General features: G+C 41.7%; 1 protein-coding gene across 1 annotated transcript in view; it reads left to right on the forward strand.

Annotated features, from left to right (window-relative positions):
• Positions 1-16,646, forward strand: part of ARHGEF26 (Rho guanine nucleotide exchange factor 26) — a 180,362-nt gene that overhangs the window by 38,949 nt on the left and 124,767 nt on the right. Inside the window, exons 5-6 of the mRNA XM_013006250.2 lie at positions 11,222-11,278; positions 15,986-16,146. Of these exons, the coding sequence (XP_012861704.2) occupies positions 11,222-11,278; positions 15,986-16,146 (218 nt within the window). The remainder of the gene's footprint in view (positions 1-11,221; positions 11,279-15,985; positions 16,147-16,646) is intronic.

Genomic DNA, 16,646 nt, shown 5'->3' on the forward strand with positions numbered 1-16,646 from the left:
AAAATATTCTTGCATTGGCTGAAAGTTCTTTAGAACGTTTTAAACTTGCAGAATACAAATCTGTTCTCCTTACTAAAAAGATTAAGAGTGAGTACTTAAGACTAAAATCATACTTTGACCTTGGTGCCATTGCCAGCTTCCTTAGCTGTTAGTACTGTTACCAGTGTAGCTTGATTCTCATTAATTTATTGGGTAGCATCTTACAAGTCTTAATCATCTGCCAAATAATTTCCCAAGCTTGCCTTTCTCCCTTACAATTGGTTTTCCTTTCAACCTTTCTCCTTTTGTGTCGTTAGCTTTTCATTTGAGCTCGCTCCTTCCCCACCACCCTGCTTAATTGCTGATAGATAAATAAATGAGAACTGCTTGCCTAGTGCATCTGGAAGACAGAATGAATGGATTTGGGCGCACGTTCAGTAGCCCACGGGGATTTCAGGCTACTGAGAAGTGAGGGAAAGTGAAAGGAAAGCATTTATGTGGTGGGAGAAATGTCAGCACTAATCAACACATTAAATTTCCCAGGCCTAGTTGACAGGTTGGCTTTTGCTGCAGCAGAAGCTGGGAATCAAATGAGAGATATAGTTTCTTGGGTGTCCAGGGGGAAAAACTCAGCTTAGGCAATAGTAGCTACAGATTACAATTTCCAAATTCAGAAGTTTGACCAATACTGGAGGAGAGAACTTTACTGGAGCTTATATTCTGAACCTTTGCAGAGGCTATGGATGACTGTCAAAACCCAAAATCCATTTGCAAGGTCCCTCCGGGAATCTCCTCTGACCATTGACCAGGAATGTGAATAGCCTTGTTATCAAACAGAGTATATTGGAAAATGGATTAATGCAGACACAGTTAGGTTAAAATTTAACACCTTATCATTTATTCTCCCTTCTGCCCTATTTTAAATTTGTTCTAGTTTTTTATTATTTTCTGCTTTCTTTTTGATTGAGGTTTTCCTGTGTTTATCTTGTTATTATTATTACCATTTGCTTTGTTTTTCATGATATGAAATCCAGGATAGGTAAATCTATAGAGACAGGAGCTTCTTAGTCAGTGTAGTTTCTTAAATAGTCTCATTAATAGTTGTAATAATTCTGGTCAGGAGGTTGGGGGCAAACGGAAAGCTGCTGAATATGGAGTATGAGAATAAAGAAAATGTACAATTGATAGTGACGGTGATTGCACAACTCTTTTAAATGTGTTTAAACCAGTGATTTGTATGATATGTGAATTATAAACCAGTAAAACTTAATTTTTTTAAAAAGATCACAAGTGGAAGAGGCAATTTACCATGGGTGGTTAAGAACTCAGGCTTTTGATGTAAAGAGAAAGGACAAGAGGAGGAAGTTGAAGTTGGATTGAGGGCATTGGCAAAAAACACCCAAGAAACAAAGCTCCAGGAGTGGAGAGAATACCAGTTTAGATGTCTCAGCAAACAAATGCAAAACTAGAAGCACTTACTCACTAATGACAAGAAATATGGAAGATGTAGCTATTGGCCATTTGACTGAAAGAGCCCTTTCTAAAGATAGGTGACCCAACAGAATGTGGAAGTCCTTGATCATTATCATTTATATCACACACAAGTAAATATTTGCTGAATACAGTTCGAGTATGCCTGTAGTAGTGCATTGATGAAGTGGCCAGAAACTCAAACTGGATTGAGAAAAGGGCATGGAAGGAAGGACATCAGATATCCCAAAGATCTTAGCTGAAAGCAGAGATGACCAGATTGATGGTTGTGGTGAGCAGCAGTGGAGGTGGACATACCTGACCTCTGGCTTCCTCATTGCCTTGGTGCCAAAGTCAGACATGCCTCTGCCTCCATGCTCCATTCTTTGTTACCTATTTGGACACCAGCCATTCCTCCTATGCCACTCTACCTTTACTCTGGGCTCCATAATTCATTGCAGTGGCCACTCAGAACTTGCAGACAATGCTCACAAGTAAGGGCATTTAGTAGGGAAGTCATAGTTTATTACCAAGCAGGAGCAGCAAACAGTAAGGACCCAGTCATTGGTCTCCTCAGCCAGCAGCCACTTCTCTGTCTGGTTCTCAGCCTTCCAGCCACTTGGTAGCCAAGTCTCTATCAGGCCCTAAGTCTCTCAGCCACATGACCCCGTGACCTTTGCCTCCTTGGGCCAAGAAACCAGCCTGGCTATCTCTCTGCCCCACAGTTCCATAGTCTCAGGCCAGATGAGAAGGTAACCCATGGTCCCAGTGCTGTGCCTCTGAGTAATTACCAGTGTCTCTGATGCATCTGGTCTCAGTGGCCTCTTCCACTTCAGACAGAGATCTTGAACGGGCTCTTCTGAGGTCCTCTCAGTTTCTCTCCCTGCTACTGCTAACATGGGTCATCTTCTTAGGTGAGGGATGGTAACAAAAATTGACGAATCCGCCTTTTACTGTTGTTACACATGCCCTGTTTGCATAGTTCTAATCAATCATTTTGTGGGAATTACAGACTTGGGTAGAAGAGCCCTATTAAGAAATTAATGTGTTTGCCTGTGTAAACACATGACACAAGCACATGTTTACCTGTGTTTTGTTATCTGTGTAAGGGATTTGACTGTTTATCATAACTATTATGGGTACTTTTCGAAGAATAGGATTTCTAGAACACCTAATTATGCTCATGAGGAACCTGTACATCCAAGAATCAGTAGGCATTCAGAGAGAGTTAGTTAGTTAGTTTATTGTGCCAACCTGGCCGATAAATACATGTGGTGTTAATTGAAGGGCAGAGAGATACATGGCTCAGTGAGCCTCGCCTTTCTAGTTCTCGGGTCTCTTGCTTTGTGATGGTCGCATCAGTGTGCAGCTGCCTTAGCAGTTCCCTGCTTCAGCTTGCAAGGCTGACTTCCTGCAAGACACTCCCAAGGAGAAGCCACATGGACCTACCCCGATGCAGACCTGGGTGCTGAAGCACCCATGTGGAGACCCCTACCAGCGCTGAGATGTTTACACGTTCATTGACTTGGCTTTCCTCCTGCAGTCGGCATCATTGCATCTGCTTTGTGAGATGGAGGAGGACTCTGTGGACTGGTGTTGGACATATGGGTTGATGGGTGAATATTGGACTTGTGGGTTTGGGCAGCACTGGGTTGGGATGTTTTCATGATGCACAGTTAACCTTTATATAAAACTCTTTCTTTTACATGAGCTTCTGTGGATTTGTTTCTCTAAAGTACCCAGACAAATACCGAGAGCAAGGTGATATTTCATGGTTTAAAATCAGGAGAGGTGTACATCCCCAAACTTTCACCATCCTCATTCAATCAGGATTGTAGGAAGGCTTAGTAGCAACCTGCAATATGCATATTCTACAGCTGTACTTGCTGAAAGCATTAAGGTCTTGGAGGACTTACTGATGAAAATCAGATGGCAGTCTTCAGTGTGACTTGCCCTCAACATAAAGACTGCAAAAATCCTCACAAATGGACTGAAAAGTAACGTTACCATAAATGGAGGGAAAAGATTGAAGTTATCAACAATTTTATTTTACTTGGATCCGTAATCGCTGCCCATGAAGGAAACAGTTGGTAAATCAAACAGTGTCTTACATTGAGCAAATCTGCAGAAGACCTCTTTAAAGTGTTAAACTGCAAAAATGCCACATAGAGTAGTAAAAATGCCCCTGAATGAAGCCATAGTGTTTTTAGTTGCTTACTGCATGTGAAAGTGAGATAGTGCATAAGGAAGATTCAAGAAGAATTTATGCCTTTAAATCATGACGTTGGTGAAGAACATTGAACGTATCATGGACTGTCAAAAGAACAAACTTCTGGTAGACGTACAGCCAGATGCTCCTCAGAAGCAGTGATGGCAAGACTTCTTCTCCTGTACTTTGGGGATGGATTGGCACATAGAGCTTCAACAGCAGACTCAAACATAGCAAGAATTATGACGCTGGGCTCATAATTTCTCTAAAAAGAGGTCAACTTGACAGCACCTAGCAACAGCAGAGTTGCCTAGGAAGAATGGCCTGGTGATCTACTTGCAAAAAAGTCACTCACTAAAAGCTTTATGGAGCTTAGTTCTCTGACAGTGAGTTGTAATCAACGTGGCAACCACTGGTTTTATTTGATTGGGTGGCTAGCTATCAAGGGCTGGCTGCAAATGAATGCTTATCTCATAAATTACACCAGGAACAGCAGTTTCTTCTTGTAATTTAAGTACCTGTTTGTGGTTGATACTCTCTGTAGTGAAATAATTTGGGTTCACTCAGTTATCCTGGCTCTCTCTACGAAGGATGATGCAGGCCACAGAAGAGCAAAAACTGCAAGCCCTAGCAAGCCTTATCTGGGAGGTTGTGCCTCCATTTTCATAGACCAGAGCAGTCGGAATTGAATTGATGGCAGTGCATCTGTTTTTTTGTTTTGGATTTTGTGTGTGTGATGTTATCTACTTGAGGCCAAGGATGCTGGCTATTTCTGAGATCCAGAAACTTTGGGAAGGATCATAGCACTAATCTAAACAACAGCAGATTAAAGAGATCAGTTTGGTTTTAGCAAACAAATGAGGAGGTCATTGGCACACGATTTGATGCTATTAAGGAGATAAAAAATAAAAGCAGGATGCTTTTATTAAATGCTTCATTACCTCCTCCCCTTTCTGTTAAAAAAAATGTGTTCTATGTATTTTGTCATTACACCCCAGAAGGCTGACCCCCTCACTCTCTTGACCTCATTGATCTCCTCTTTGATTACTCACATAACTAGTTCTTTGCAACTGGTTTGCTGGGCAGCGTGTAGCCTACACAGAGTGTTGTCTTAGAACCTTTTTCCTGTGGACCTGCGCTGGAGGGAGCCTCCAGGGCCCTGTTTCAGAGAATGTTATTTCTGAATCCTGCTGGGATCTTTGTGTTAGGACTTCAACCACATTCTGAAAGAGCCTGTTGTTCCCATATTATTTATGGTGAAAGGACTCTAGCTCATTTGTAATCCAGGGGCTACTCAGGTTATGTTAAATTGGTGGAAGGGACCTGGGAGCGATTGGGTCTTGAGGTCTAATTTTACTTTGCAATTCATTCCTTTTCCACTTGAGCTCTTGAGAACAGAGGCGTGAGTGGGGATTCACCAATGGACATGGGTACACACTGGTTTGCGGGCACTGGATAAACTCTGGCAAGTTTTTAGTGCAAATGGGTATTCAGTGTAAATTACGGCTTTCTAAAGCCAGAGAGGTCCTGACTTTAAGTATCGAATGTAACTTTTAACTGGCTATGCTTCTGAGCTTTGGGGGTCTGTCCTTTGGGGCCCCATACTCTGATTTTCTCTGACTGGTGGGGAGAAGTGGACTGGTGTCATGGGAGGCCTGAGAACATATTCTTGCTTTGCCTCACTGAGTATGATGATCGGCTCTCCCTCAAGATTTGTGGTCTCAATCTCGTTCTCTCCACAGGTATAGGCACACCTCTATTCTGTTTATAGCTTCTGTATAAATGGCAATACCTGGGCTGTCTTTGGGGCTTCCACCATCTGGCTCTCAGTTTGCTGCACATTGCTGATGTGTGTCCAGCTCTACCACTGAACACTATGCCACCAGTATTTGAAACACCAGTAAGGTCACCCATAAGAAATAGGCTTCTTTGGGGCTCCCTGGGTAACACAGACTAGGAAGAAAGGCCTAGGGATGGAGTAATGAAAACCCAACAGTGGAACCCTCAGGATCCCAATTGGAATATTAACCATCATGGAAGGCAACAGTGGACTGGAGCATACCAGTGATCATGAGGATGGCACACTTCCAGACAAGTATTTATTCCATGGGACAGAAGGTCCTGAGTTGGAGCTGATGTGATGGCAACCAGCAGCAACACTATTGGGGGCCTGCGTAACTTGGCTCCTGCCACTGGCGTCAAAGACCAAGGAATGCTGCACAGAGTGGTATGATTTCTTGGCTCAGCTCCCCACAGGGTGAAAGCTAGCTTAACGCTGAAGGCAGCAATGAGATCACTGTCACTCTAATGCCTGCTTGTTCTTCCTAAGGTATTAATCTGCATCAGACTTGCAAAGTATTAAAGGAAGGGTATAGCTTTTAAATGGATTCAGCTTCTTTTAAGTATTTAACTTCTGGCTCTAGACTTTAGGGGGCTTTACCTCAATAATGTTAAAACAAAGCAAAAACTATATTATGGCTCTAACTAAAATGGGTGAAAAGTGTAAACTAGTTCTCCTTGAGACATTTCTGCCTCATGGTGACTCGTGCTTTTCAGAGTAGAAGTCTTGGCTGTGACTTTCTGGAAGCATCACTTGGCCTTTTTCCCAGTGAGCGTCTGGGTGGGTTTGAACCACCAATCTTGTGGTTAGTAGCTGTAGCTTGTGCTTGAGTATCTTTGTCACCTCTTCTTGATTAGTTTCAGACAATTATTTTTGTCTTGTTTGGACATGCAAAATATGCTGGTTACTAAGATCACAAGTGAAAAATTTCAATATTGATTGCAACAGTAAGAATATTGTTCATAGTTAAGATTTTAAGACTATTATAACATGAGTGAGTTGTCTATACTATTTCTGACAAGTCGTGGATCTATGTTCACATTTTAAAATAACTGCTTCTGAACTATACTCTTAGATATTTTGGTTGTGATTATTCATTTTTTTATAAGTGAATCTGCTGTTGTTTTTTAAATTAGTTTTTATTGACTTAAAATGTCAAAGATCTATTGGGATGTTTTGTTTAAAGCAGTGTTTCCCAAATTGAGTGGTGGCTCTTCCTGGGGTGGGGTGCTGAAGAGATCCAGTGGGGCTAAAAAAGCAGGTAGCTACATTTTATCCTAGATTGCGGGCTACAGTACAAAAGGTTTTCATTGCCAGATGGGCCTTGAATAATTTTTTTTTTTTTTCCTGAAAAGAGTGGTAGGCCAGTTAAGTTTGGGAACCTCTGGTTTTCGAGTTTTACATTGCTAACCCATGTCCAGATTTGAAGAGACTTGTTGAATTGGTTGGATTATACAAAACCAAGCACCCACCCCAAATTGCATTAAATGAATTCTACTAGTTGATGAAGGAAGTCCGGTGTTTCAGTGGTTAAAAGTATTTGGCTGCCAACTGGGAGGCTGGCAGTTCGCGTGCATCCACCAGCTGCTCTGTGGGAGAAAGACGTGCAGTCTGCATCCTCGAGGATGACGGCCTTGGAAACCCTGTGGGGCAGTGCTTCTCTGTCCTATAACACGGCCAGACATTGGACTCAACTGCAACAGGTTTACTGGTTGTTGAAAATTTAAACTTAAAAAACAAAACAAAAACAGACGAAACTTTCTTGATTGGCTTGTTGTCATCAACCAAAGTTACTGATGTGAAACATACCTTTTAAAAATAAAAAATGAATTATTTCATTTTGGTTGCAAAATAAAGAAGCATAGGTTTTAGGAGTTGTATATTATTTTTTATTTTCCAAGAGCGGGAACAAGGGGGATGCTTGCAGTCATGCGATCAACACAATACTACTTTGATTCTCTTGGCAAAAATGAGCAGACTGCACAAAGAATGGATATTTCAGAAATCATGTTGTTGATGTTGCCATTCTGACCCACAGCGACCCATGTACAGCAGAAGTGACCACTGCCCAGTTCTGCGCCAGCCTCAGCATTGTGGTCGTGTTTGACCCCACTGTTGCAGCCACTCTGTCAGTGCAGCTCACTGAGGGCCTTCCTCCTTGTCACTGCCCCTCCTCTTTCCCCGTGAGGTTCATCAGAACACAACCCAAGTGACTTTGATTTAAATTGACTGATAAGGTCACACTGGTTTTGAATTGAAAATTTTCTAGAGATGTTTACTATTAAAGGAGTGCCTGTGTGGTGGAAATAATTAATGCTCTTGTCTGCTGACCAAAATGTTGGTGGCTTGAGTCCATTCAAAAGTGTCTTGGAAGAAAGGCCTGGTGGTCTTACATTCAGCAAGTTTCCTACATGGTTTTACTCTGACATGAATGGAGTCATTCTGGTTTAAAATCATCTCCCTGAGAGCTGGTTTTTTGTTTTGGTTTGTGCTTTGTTTTTAACACTGTTAAAAACCCCGCATGTTCTTCTCCTTCTCTCTCTCTGTCCCTCTGTTCGTGTCTGCTTGATTTTTTGTTGCAATGTTCTTGTTCTTCCTCATTGTTCTCATGTTTGCCTCCTGCTGGTGCCTCTCCTCTCAGATCACTTTCTGTACCTCATTCTCTCATCTCGTCTCTCCTATACCTCAGGCTCTGAATTCATCTTTCCTCTCTCAGTACCTTCTCCCTCCAGGCACCCAGCTTTTGGGCTGCAATCCACTTTAGAGTTGAATGTCAAGGTCTCCAGTGGAAATGTGGAGGACTAATCTGGTGGGACAGTACTGGACAGGGTGCAGAGAGGCTAGGACAGAAGACAGGCGGGGGAGGACGGGCTACAAGTAGCTGGTGGCAGGGAGCCAGGAGGAGCTGGTTCGTCCTAGCTCTCTAGAACAAATGCCCTGCTCCCTGAATGTGCTGTTCTTTAGTTTTCTTAATCATGACCCAAGAATGTTTCCTGGAAGCTGTTTTCCTTGTGGCAGTAGTTTTGAATGTGCTTCTTGTTTCTTAAAAATGACTGCCTCCCTACCCCCACCCCCTTTCTCTTGGGACAGAAATATTTTATCCCTTATGCTGTTAGTGTTAGTGAAGGAGGATTATTCGGCCCATTCATCTTTTACCTTTTGCCAAGCTACTTTCTTTCCCTCTCAAAAAAGCAGCGACTTTATCTAAGGAATTTTTGCTTTGTGGGTTGTTTTCTGTGTCTTCATTTTCAATAGGACGAGGGACTCTTAAGCCCTCGGTTAACCATCAGTCATCTGTGTACATCGCTAAGCCCAGGTGTTTCACTCTCTGTCCCTTAAGGATTTCCGGGTCTGAACTCATGGGTACTTTTGGATAAGATGCCCCTTGAGTGGAAATTCTTGTGGGTAACCTCACCTCAGGCCAGATTACGCAATAAGCAAAGCCCAACACAGGCTTGCTTTTGCCTACTAACTAATTTCTAGTGAACAGTTGCACACGCGTTTCATCACATTTATGGTGAAAAACACTGAAGATGGATAGGACCAAAGTGTAAGTAAGCACAAGTAAACCCATGTTTACCTTGCTTCCTGGGCATGCCTTTCCTGTCAGAGACTGAATTTGAAAATGGGCTCTGGTTCTGTAGGAAGGTGCTGTGGGGCTGGGAGAAAAGCAGCTGCCAGATCTGGTGAACAAAAAAATGTGCAGTTGTTCATGATAGATTAGTGAGCACAAATCAGCTCGTCCTTACTTTGCATATTGGGTAATCTGACACTGCTTCACCTGCAAGACTGTGGGCATGGCACCCATGTAGCAACCTTTACGGGAGCTGGCCAGTCTCGGCCCTTTTCACAATGTGTGAAGAAGCCTTAGCCATGAATTCCTGCTGACAGGCTGACCTAGGGTCAGGCCAGTGGGTTAGAGACTAAGAATCTCTCAGGATATGAGGGAACCAAACACACACACACACACACACACACACACACACACACACACACACACACGGAGTAGACATGGCCTTGGCGGTTATAGGCCCACACATCATCTGAATGGGTGCCTCAGAAGGTCTGCCCTTAGTCCATTGAACATTGTGATTTAGACTGTGAGCCCTGGGGTTGCACTGACATGGATGAGAATCCCAGCCAGGACATCTTGAATTTAAGATGTGAATCGAAAAGAATTCAAGAATTTGCATCTTTTCCATTCTAGCTGTGTAATCTTGGATACTGAACCTCACTTAATACCCCCATCTGTGAAAAGGGGAATAAGAATAATATCAAATGAGTATAAAATGCTGGGAACATTTCTTGTGCATGGTTAATATTCATTAAATGATTGCGGATTTCTCTGGTGATTTAGGGCTCTTTGTGTTCTATGAATGGTTCTGTTGGCTGCCACAGAGTTTAGCCCTGACTCCTTGCGACCTCATACACAACAGAATGAAGGAAATATTGCCTGACCCTCTGCCACCCTCATAATTGGTTGTGGATCAAACTACGCTATTATATTGCTTTCCAACTATTCTAAAAAACAGCTTAAAGCTAGTAACGTGTAAAAGTGTGTTAATTTCCACGACAGCACATTGTCCGTAGAACTGTGAGCCAGCGGACTTCATACTTAGAACAAAAAATTATCATACCCCTTCAAAGGGCATATCTCTAATCCATAGAACATGGTTTTAAAATTCCCCAGGGGGTTGATAGCAAAACCGTTCCTGGACTTGGTTTTATTTCTTTTGCCTCTGTTTCCTAACATAAGAGCTGAGCACGCTCCCTTTAGCTCATATATTACACGCAGCGCAGGCTTTAATTGACTGCTATTTTGGATGTCTTACCTTATGCTGGCTTAATCTCTGATTGGAAAGCGTTCACTTCTTTCATGTTCCAGGCTCAGTGTCAGAGGTATCAGCGAGGCAGTAAGGACCTGTTTTCTTGGTGAAGGATACAAAACTCAGTTTTGATGATAGGAGTTGCAGCAGTCAAATAAGTTGTGTGGCAACCAACAAAAGGATTATAGTGGTTTAATTTAAGCTATAAATACAGATTCTAAATATATTACTAGGTTCTTGTAAGGATGTGTGCTTCACAAAAGAATATCAGCTTAACATCCTCATCAGTCAAAATCAAATCTACAGAAAAGGCTGCTGAAATTTGGGGGCCCTTTGTTTTCTTGTTTGGTTGGCTTTTTCTAAAGAGCACTGGTATTCCAGGGAGTCTTGATGGAAAATAATGTTAAAATTATTTTTTTTAATGTATGAACCTGTATAGTGGACTTTCAGAGCTATGGATTCATTTTATTTATTAGCTGATTTTGTAATGATTTGGGAAATTATTCTGTAGATAGTTTAGTAATAACCATAATTTTTAAGACTAGAACTCCTAGCAAGCCTTTCAGAGAGGGCAGAACTGGCCCTGTGAATTTCCTTTGGAGTCTACCCGCTGACAGAGTTTGAGTTTCAAGAATTCAACAGAATAGCTCAGCCTGGTGGGATAATCTGACAGTATACAGTAAAGACACTTTTGCTTCTTTACACTTAACTGTGCTAATATATTAATGTGTTTAAATTTTATTTGTGAGTACAAATGCCAATGAAAAATCATTGTGCTGCATAATATTTGATATAATTTTCATAATTCATTTTTGAAGGAGGACATAGTTATGCCCTGTATAATTTTTCAATGTTTTTTTTCAGTAAATGTGTTTGACTTATTTTTATTCTCCCCAGGTGAAAAGAAATGGACTATCTCAGTCAGTTAGCCAGGAGGAAAGAAAGAGGCAAGAGGTATGTTCTCCACAGCTCAGGTGCCTTAGCCCTGAGGAGTCGGAGTGTGGGTGCGTGTGCTTCCATTCTAGATGCTGGTCCAGTGCTGTCCTCTGATGACTTAATTAGCCAAAAGATAAGCCCAAACTCACTGCCATCATGTCAGCGCTAACTCATATCAACACACTGTGGATTTCTTTTTTTTTTTTTTTAACATTTTATTAGGGGCTCATACAACTGTCATCCCAATCCATACACACATCAATTGTGTAAAGCACATTTGTACATCATTTCTCAAAACATTTTCTCTCCACTCAAACTCCCGACATTAGGTCCTCATTTTTCCCCTCCCTGCCCGCTTCCCCCTCCCTCATGAGCCCTTGATAGTTTATAAATGGGTATTTTGTCATATCTTGCCCTGTCCGACGTCTCCCTTCACCCACTTTTCGGTTGTCTGTCCCCCAGGGAGGAGGTCACACACAGTTCCATGTAATCGGTTCCCTCTTTCCTACCCATTCTCCCTTTACCCTCCCTGTTTTGCCACTCACACCACTGGTCACACTGTGGATTTCTAAGAGTAGAAAGCCCAGTCTTTTCCTGAGGAATTGCTGCTGGTTTCGAACTGTTGGCCATGCAACTTACAGTCCAATGCATAGAATTAAACCAGTACAGATAGCCCTTAAGAAAATAACAATATAAATGATCCCCAAATCGTTTTAACTTATAAAAGACAAAGAATCTGGTCTAGGTATTTACATTGGAAAGATATGTCAAAAAGCAAACAAACAACAAAAACAAAACAACAACCCACCAGTAAAACATTATATTCTTCATCTGAAAAGGTCCTTAGTGGAAAAACGGGTGAAATCTGAACCAAGGCCATAGTAAGTAGACTCTCCCCTCACTTGTTAGCATGCCTAGGTCTCACAGATCAGGCTTCCCTTTCTTTTCTTCCTGCCATTCAAACGATTCCTACTCATGATGACCCTGGAGGACAGAGTAGAACTGTCCCTGTGAATTTCTGAGACTTTAAATCTTTACAGGAGCAGAGAGTCTCATCTCTTTCTCTCACATTGACTGGTGGGTTTGAACCACTAACCTTGTGGTTAGCAGCCCATTATGCTACCAGAGCTACTTAATAAATCAGGTCTGACTGTCTGCCATGGGGTCAATATGTGAAAATTGGCGTTATTTGAAAATGGACAGTGACCACGTCAGATCACAAAATAAAGCATGACTACTCATATTACATCATAACAGAACTTCCAGACCACTGAGAATCACGGACTAGCCAAGTGAACACATAGCCTTAACCAACACAAGTAGTGTGACACTTGCTGCACCTCTCGGTATTCCTTATTGCCAGCCATATGTTGTTATGTGCATAACAGTCCGGTAGTAAACTTTTCACTGTTTCACTGTAAATGGGAAATGTTGGATAATGATATAGTCAATCTATAAAAAGAGCATATCATTTACCAAGGTTAATGTCTTCCATTTTGACAGTTGTACCCTTGTTATTTTAGATATTAGAGGAAATTGGATGAAGAGTGGAGAGGAATTCTGAGCTTTCCTTGTAGGCTTCCTATAAATCTAAAGTTATTACAAAATAAAAATTTTGCTAAAAGGAAATAATGATAGCCATTGTATTTTACCAATGCAACTTAATTATACTGAATACATGTGTTATGTATTACATTTACAATGTTTTCTTCATGTTGTTTAAAGTAAAGGAAGTAAAGTTTATTTGATAATGTGTAAGTCCGATATTCTTCTCTGAGGCCCATTCCCTTCCTTTCCACTCTGTACTCATGACCTTTAAGACGATTCCAATTCCAAATCATAGCCGCCCTATAGGACACAGTAGGATTGCCCCAGAGGACTTCATCTATCTGGAAGCAGTCTGCTGCCACATCTTTCTCCCATGGAGAGGCTGGTGGCTTTAAGCCACCAACCTTTTTGTTAGCAGCCTGATGTTTATGAGAAATGAGTACGTATCCCCCCATTTTCTGTTTGCTTCTTTTTAAAGCACGAATTGCTGTGTGTCAGGTAGCTATGAGTCAAAGTTCATTTCACCTAACAACAAAGGATACATATGTGAGGAGGCATTAAAAGGTTCATGGGGAAAAAAATGGAGTTAAAAGATAATGGGATTTTTTTTCACAAACTTTAACTCTTCGTGTTGTTTTTGAAATCTATCCATGTTAATACATATAAATCTAGAGTAGTCATTCAAACCACTAGGTCATAGTGCACTCTGCAAATGCTGCCTTTTTAAATCTACTCTGCCACTGATAGGTGCTGGTAGCATAATGGTTATGTGGTGAGGTAGTTAGTTTATGGTGCCAACTTGGCCGATAAACACACGTGTGGTTAATTGAAGGGCAGAGGGATAAATGGCTTGGTGAGCCTCGCCTTTCGGGTTCTCGGGTCTCTTGCTTTGTGATGGTCGCACCAGGGTGCAGCTGCCATAGCAGTTCCCCACTTCAGCTGGCAAGGCTCACTTCCTGTGAGACATCCCTTAGGAGAAGCTACATGGACCTATCCCGATGCAGCCCTGGGTGCTGGAGCAGCCGTGTGGAGACCCTGCCAGCACTGAGATGCTTACACATTCACTGACTCGGCTTTCCTCCTGCAGTCGGCATCATTACGTGTGTTTTGTGAGATGGAGGAGGAAGGACTTTGTGAATTGGTGTTGGACATATGGGCTAATGTTGGACTTATGGGCTTGTACAGCACTGGGTTGGGATGTTTTCTTGATGTGCACTTACGCTTTATATAAAACTCTCTTCTACATGTGAGTTTCTGTGGATTTGTTTGTCTAATGTACCCAGACTAACACATGTGGTGAACACCGTCAGCAGTTTGAAACAACCATCCACTCCTTGGAAGACAGGTGCAGTTTTCTATTTCGATAAAGAGTTGCAGTGCCTGAAATCCACAGGGGCACTTCTATCCTATCCTATAGGGTCACTCACTGTGAGCTGGAATTGACTCCATGGCAGTAAGTTTGCTTGAGTGGAACCTCTTTGCTCTGTTAGTATTGTGAGATGTAGACAGTGCTTTGCCCTCCCCGTGAGTAAAATGCCAGAGCTTCTCTGGTTGCCTGACCCCATGTCAACTTTGCTGCCCTTTTTGGATCTTGTGGTTGAACTTATTCCATTTTCCTTATGGCTTGTGTTTTGTTTGTTTTTTTGTTAAAATTAATATTCAGATTTTCATATGAAAAAGTAATGACAGGAAAAAATCTAATTCTATTGTTCCTTTCCATTGTTCCGATTTTGTTAACATGTTTAAATGCTCAGTGGCTCTATGATGGTATGTTTTGTCCTTACATTCATTGTGCCAAACTTTATCTGCACTTTTTCATCCTTTCAATGTGGTCTCCTATTTACAGTTCAGCCTGTCTTTTGTGCTGCACTCTTAGTGTTCGATTTGATTATCAAATCTATTGCTTTAGGAAATATTTTAAGTTGCCAGTTAATCAACAGCCTGAGATCCATACTTTTGGCCAGAAAGGGGGGCTTTTCCTCAGGTTATGTTACACTTTCAGAGGATAATTATACTGGCTTGGATAGACTCAAACAAAAAACAATTTAAGTAAAACTCTTGGTATTCCCTTGGAGTGCAGCTGAGGCTAGAACACACATTTATGTAAGACTTCCCTAAAATGGAATGCTAAAACAGGAGGTGAACCTGGGTCTGGATTGGCACCATTAACATGACTTACAAAATACGGCTCACCCATCAGCAGTTTGGAGTCTACCTACCCCGTCTGCCTGGCCAGACCACAGGGAATTAATTATAGGCAGGATCCCCTGTGCCCTTTAAAGCAATGGGCTTCAAGGACAGTTACCTCCAAGACCAGACCAGGCTGATAACAGAAGTTGTAGTTACTAGGAAGGTCCAAGACTCTCACAATTCCTGCCAGAGGAGAAATTCTCCTTGTGTTGCCATTCTTGGAAGATCTGAATCTGATTTTGCTAATGAGCTCGATGGATTCCTCACACAGGGCGTTGGCGTCTGTCCGCAAATGTCGGTTGGCATTTCATCATTAACAAAAGCTTATCAGGAAAACCACTGTGTGCCTGACACCAAGAGTTTCAGCAGAGGATCCTTCCTTGAAGGCAGCTTGTCGAATGGATGGAAATGCTTTCAGTGGTGTACCTTTATAGAAAAGGGTTTCTGTGGTTTGGGAAAACCTTTTGTGGGTAGTTAGTCATGTTCCCTTAATACAGCCAGCTTACTCACCGTTCGTGCCCACAGATTCAAAGGATTAAACACAGTGAAAGAAACTCCATATGTGAGAGGGTCGCAAAGAAATATATTTATGAGAAATGTTTTCTAAGTCTACAGAGATGGCCATTCATCCCCACTGTCCTTGAAGCAGCATCCTTTGAAAGCAGGGCTCTAGGAGATGACCTCAAAGGTTAATTAATGTCACCCTGAGGCTTATGATATGCTTTCATTTCCTTTCGTAGCTCCTACCCCGTGGCAAAGGCATGACCTCAAGATGAAATCTTGAGCCATTGAAATGCTTTCTTTTTTTTCCTCTTGAGATTTGGGCTGATGTGCCTTGTGTAACGACAGTAGTGTGGGGGTACAGTTCTGTCAGTGCTCATTTTTCTGTGATTCTCAACATACGGCATTCCTTAGAGCGGGATTCTAAGAGGTGCATTTCGTTTTCTGATGAAAAGACGTCATGCCTTTCCTTTTACTTTCTTTCAGGCTATCTTTGAAGTCATATCCTCTGAACATTCGTATTTACTCAGCTTGGATATATTGATACGGATGTTTAAAAATTCTAAAGAACTCAGTGACACGATGACCAAGACAGAGAGTCACCATCTCTTCTCCAATATTACAGACGTCTCCGAGGCCAGCAAAAAGTAAGTTTGCCTTGCATTGTGCCAAGATGTTACTTGCAAATAAATAAAAGCCTGTTTCATTGCAAACAGAGAGAACTTAGGGTTGTAAAATTTCTCATTTATTCAGTTGGCTTTTGACTTTATTTTTTGAAATCTATTTTAAGGTATGTTTTAACTTGCTGAACTTTACCCAGGTGTAATTAACTACCACAGCAGACAGTGGTATGTAAGGACTCTCTATTATCTTTTCTTATTTCTGCACATTTTGCAATATTTTATTGCAGTGGGATGGGGAAGATAAGCCATATCGTTCCCATCAAAGGACAAATTATTTTTTTTTATATCTTCATATTTTCTTTGTTTATATCTGTCTGTCACATTTAAAATGCAACCACAATGAACAGAATTATTTGCCTTGTTTGGCCCTATGTAAAATTTGATAAGCCCTATTGTTTGAATCTTCATGGTTGCCTTAATGGCTGCAGAAAGCTCATGTACTGTTGTGTGAAATATGCAGCCTG

The sequence above is a fragment of the Echinops telfairi genome, unplaced genomic scaffold (genome assembly GCF_000313985.2).
Source record: "Echinops telfairi isolate 266 unplaced genomic scaffold, ASM31398v2 ScPeMD7_7421;HRSCAF=8459, whole genome shotgun sequence".
Lineage (NCBI taxonomy): Eukaryota > Metazoa > Chordata > Mammalia > Afrosoricida > Tenrecidae > Echinops > Echinops telfairi.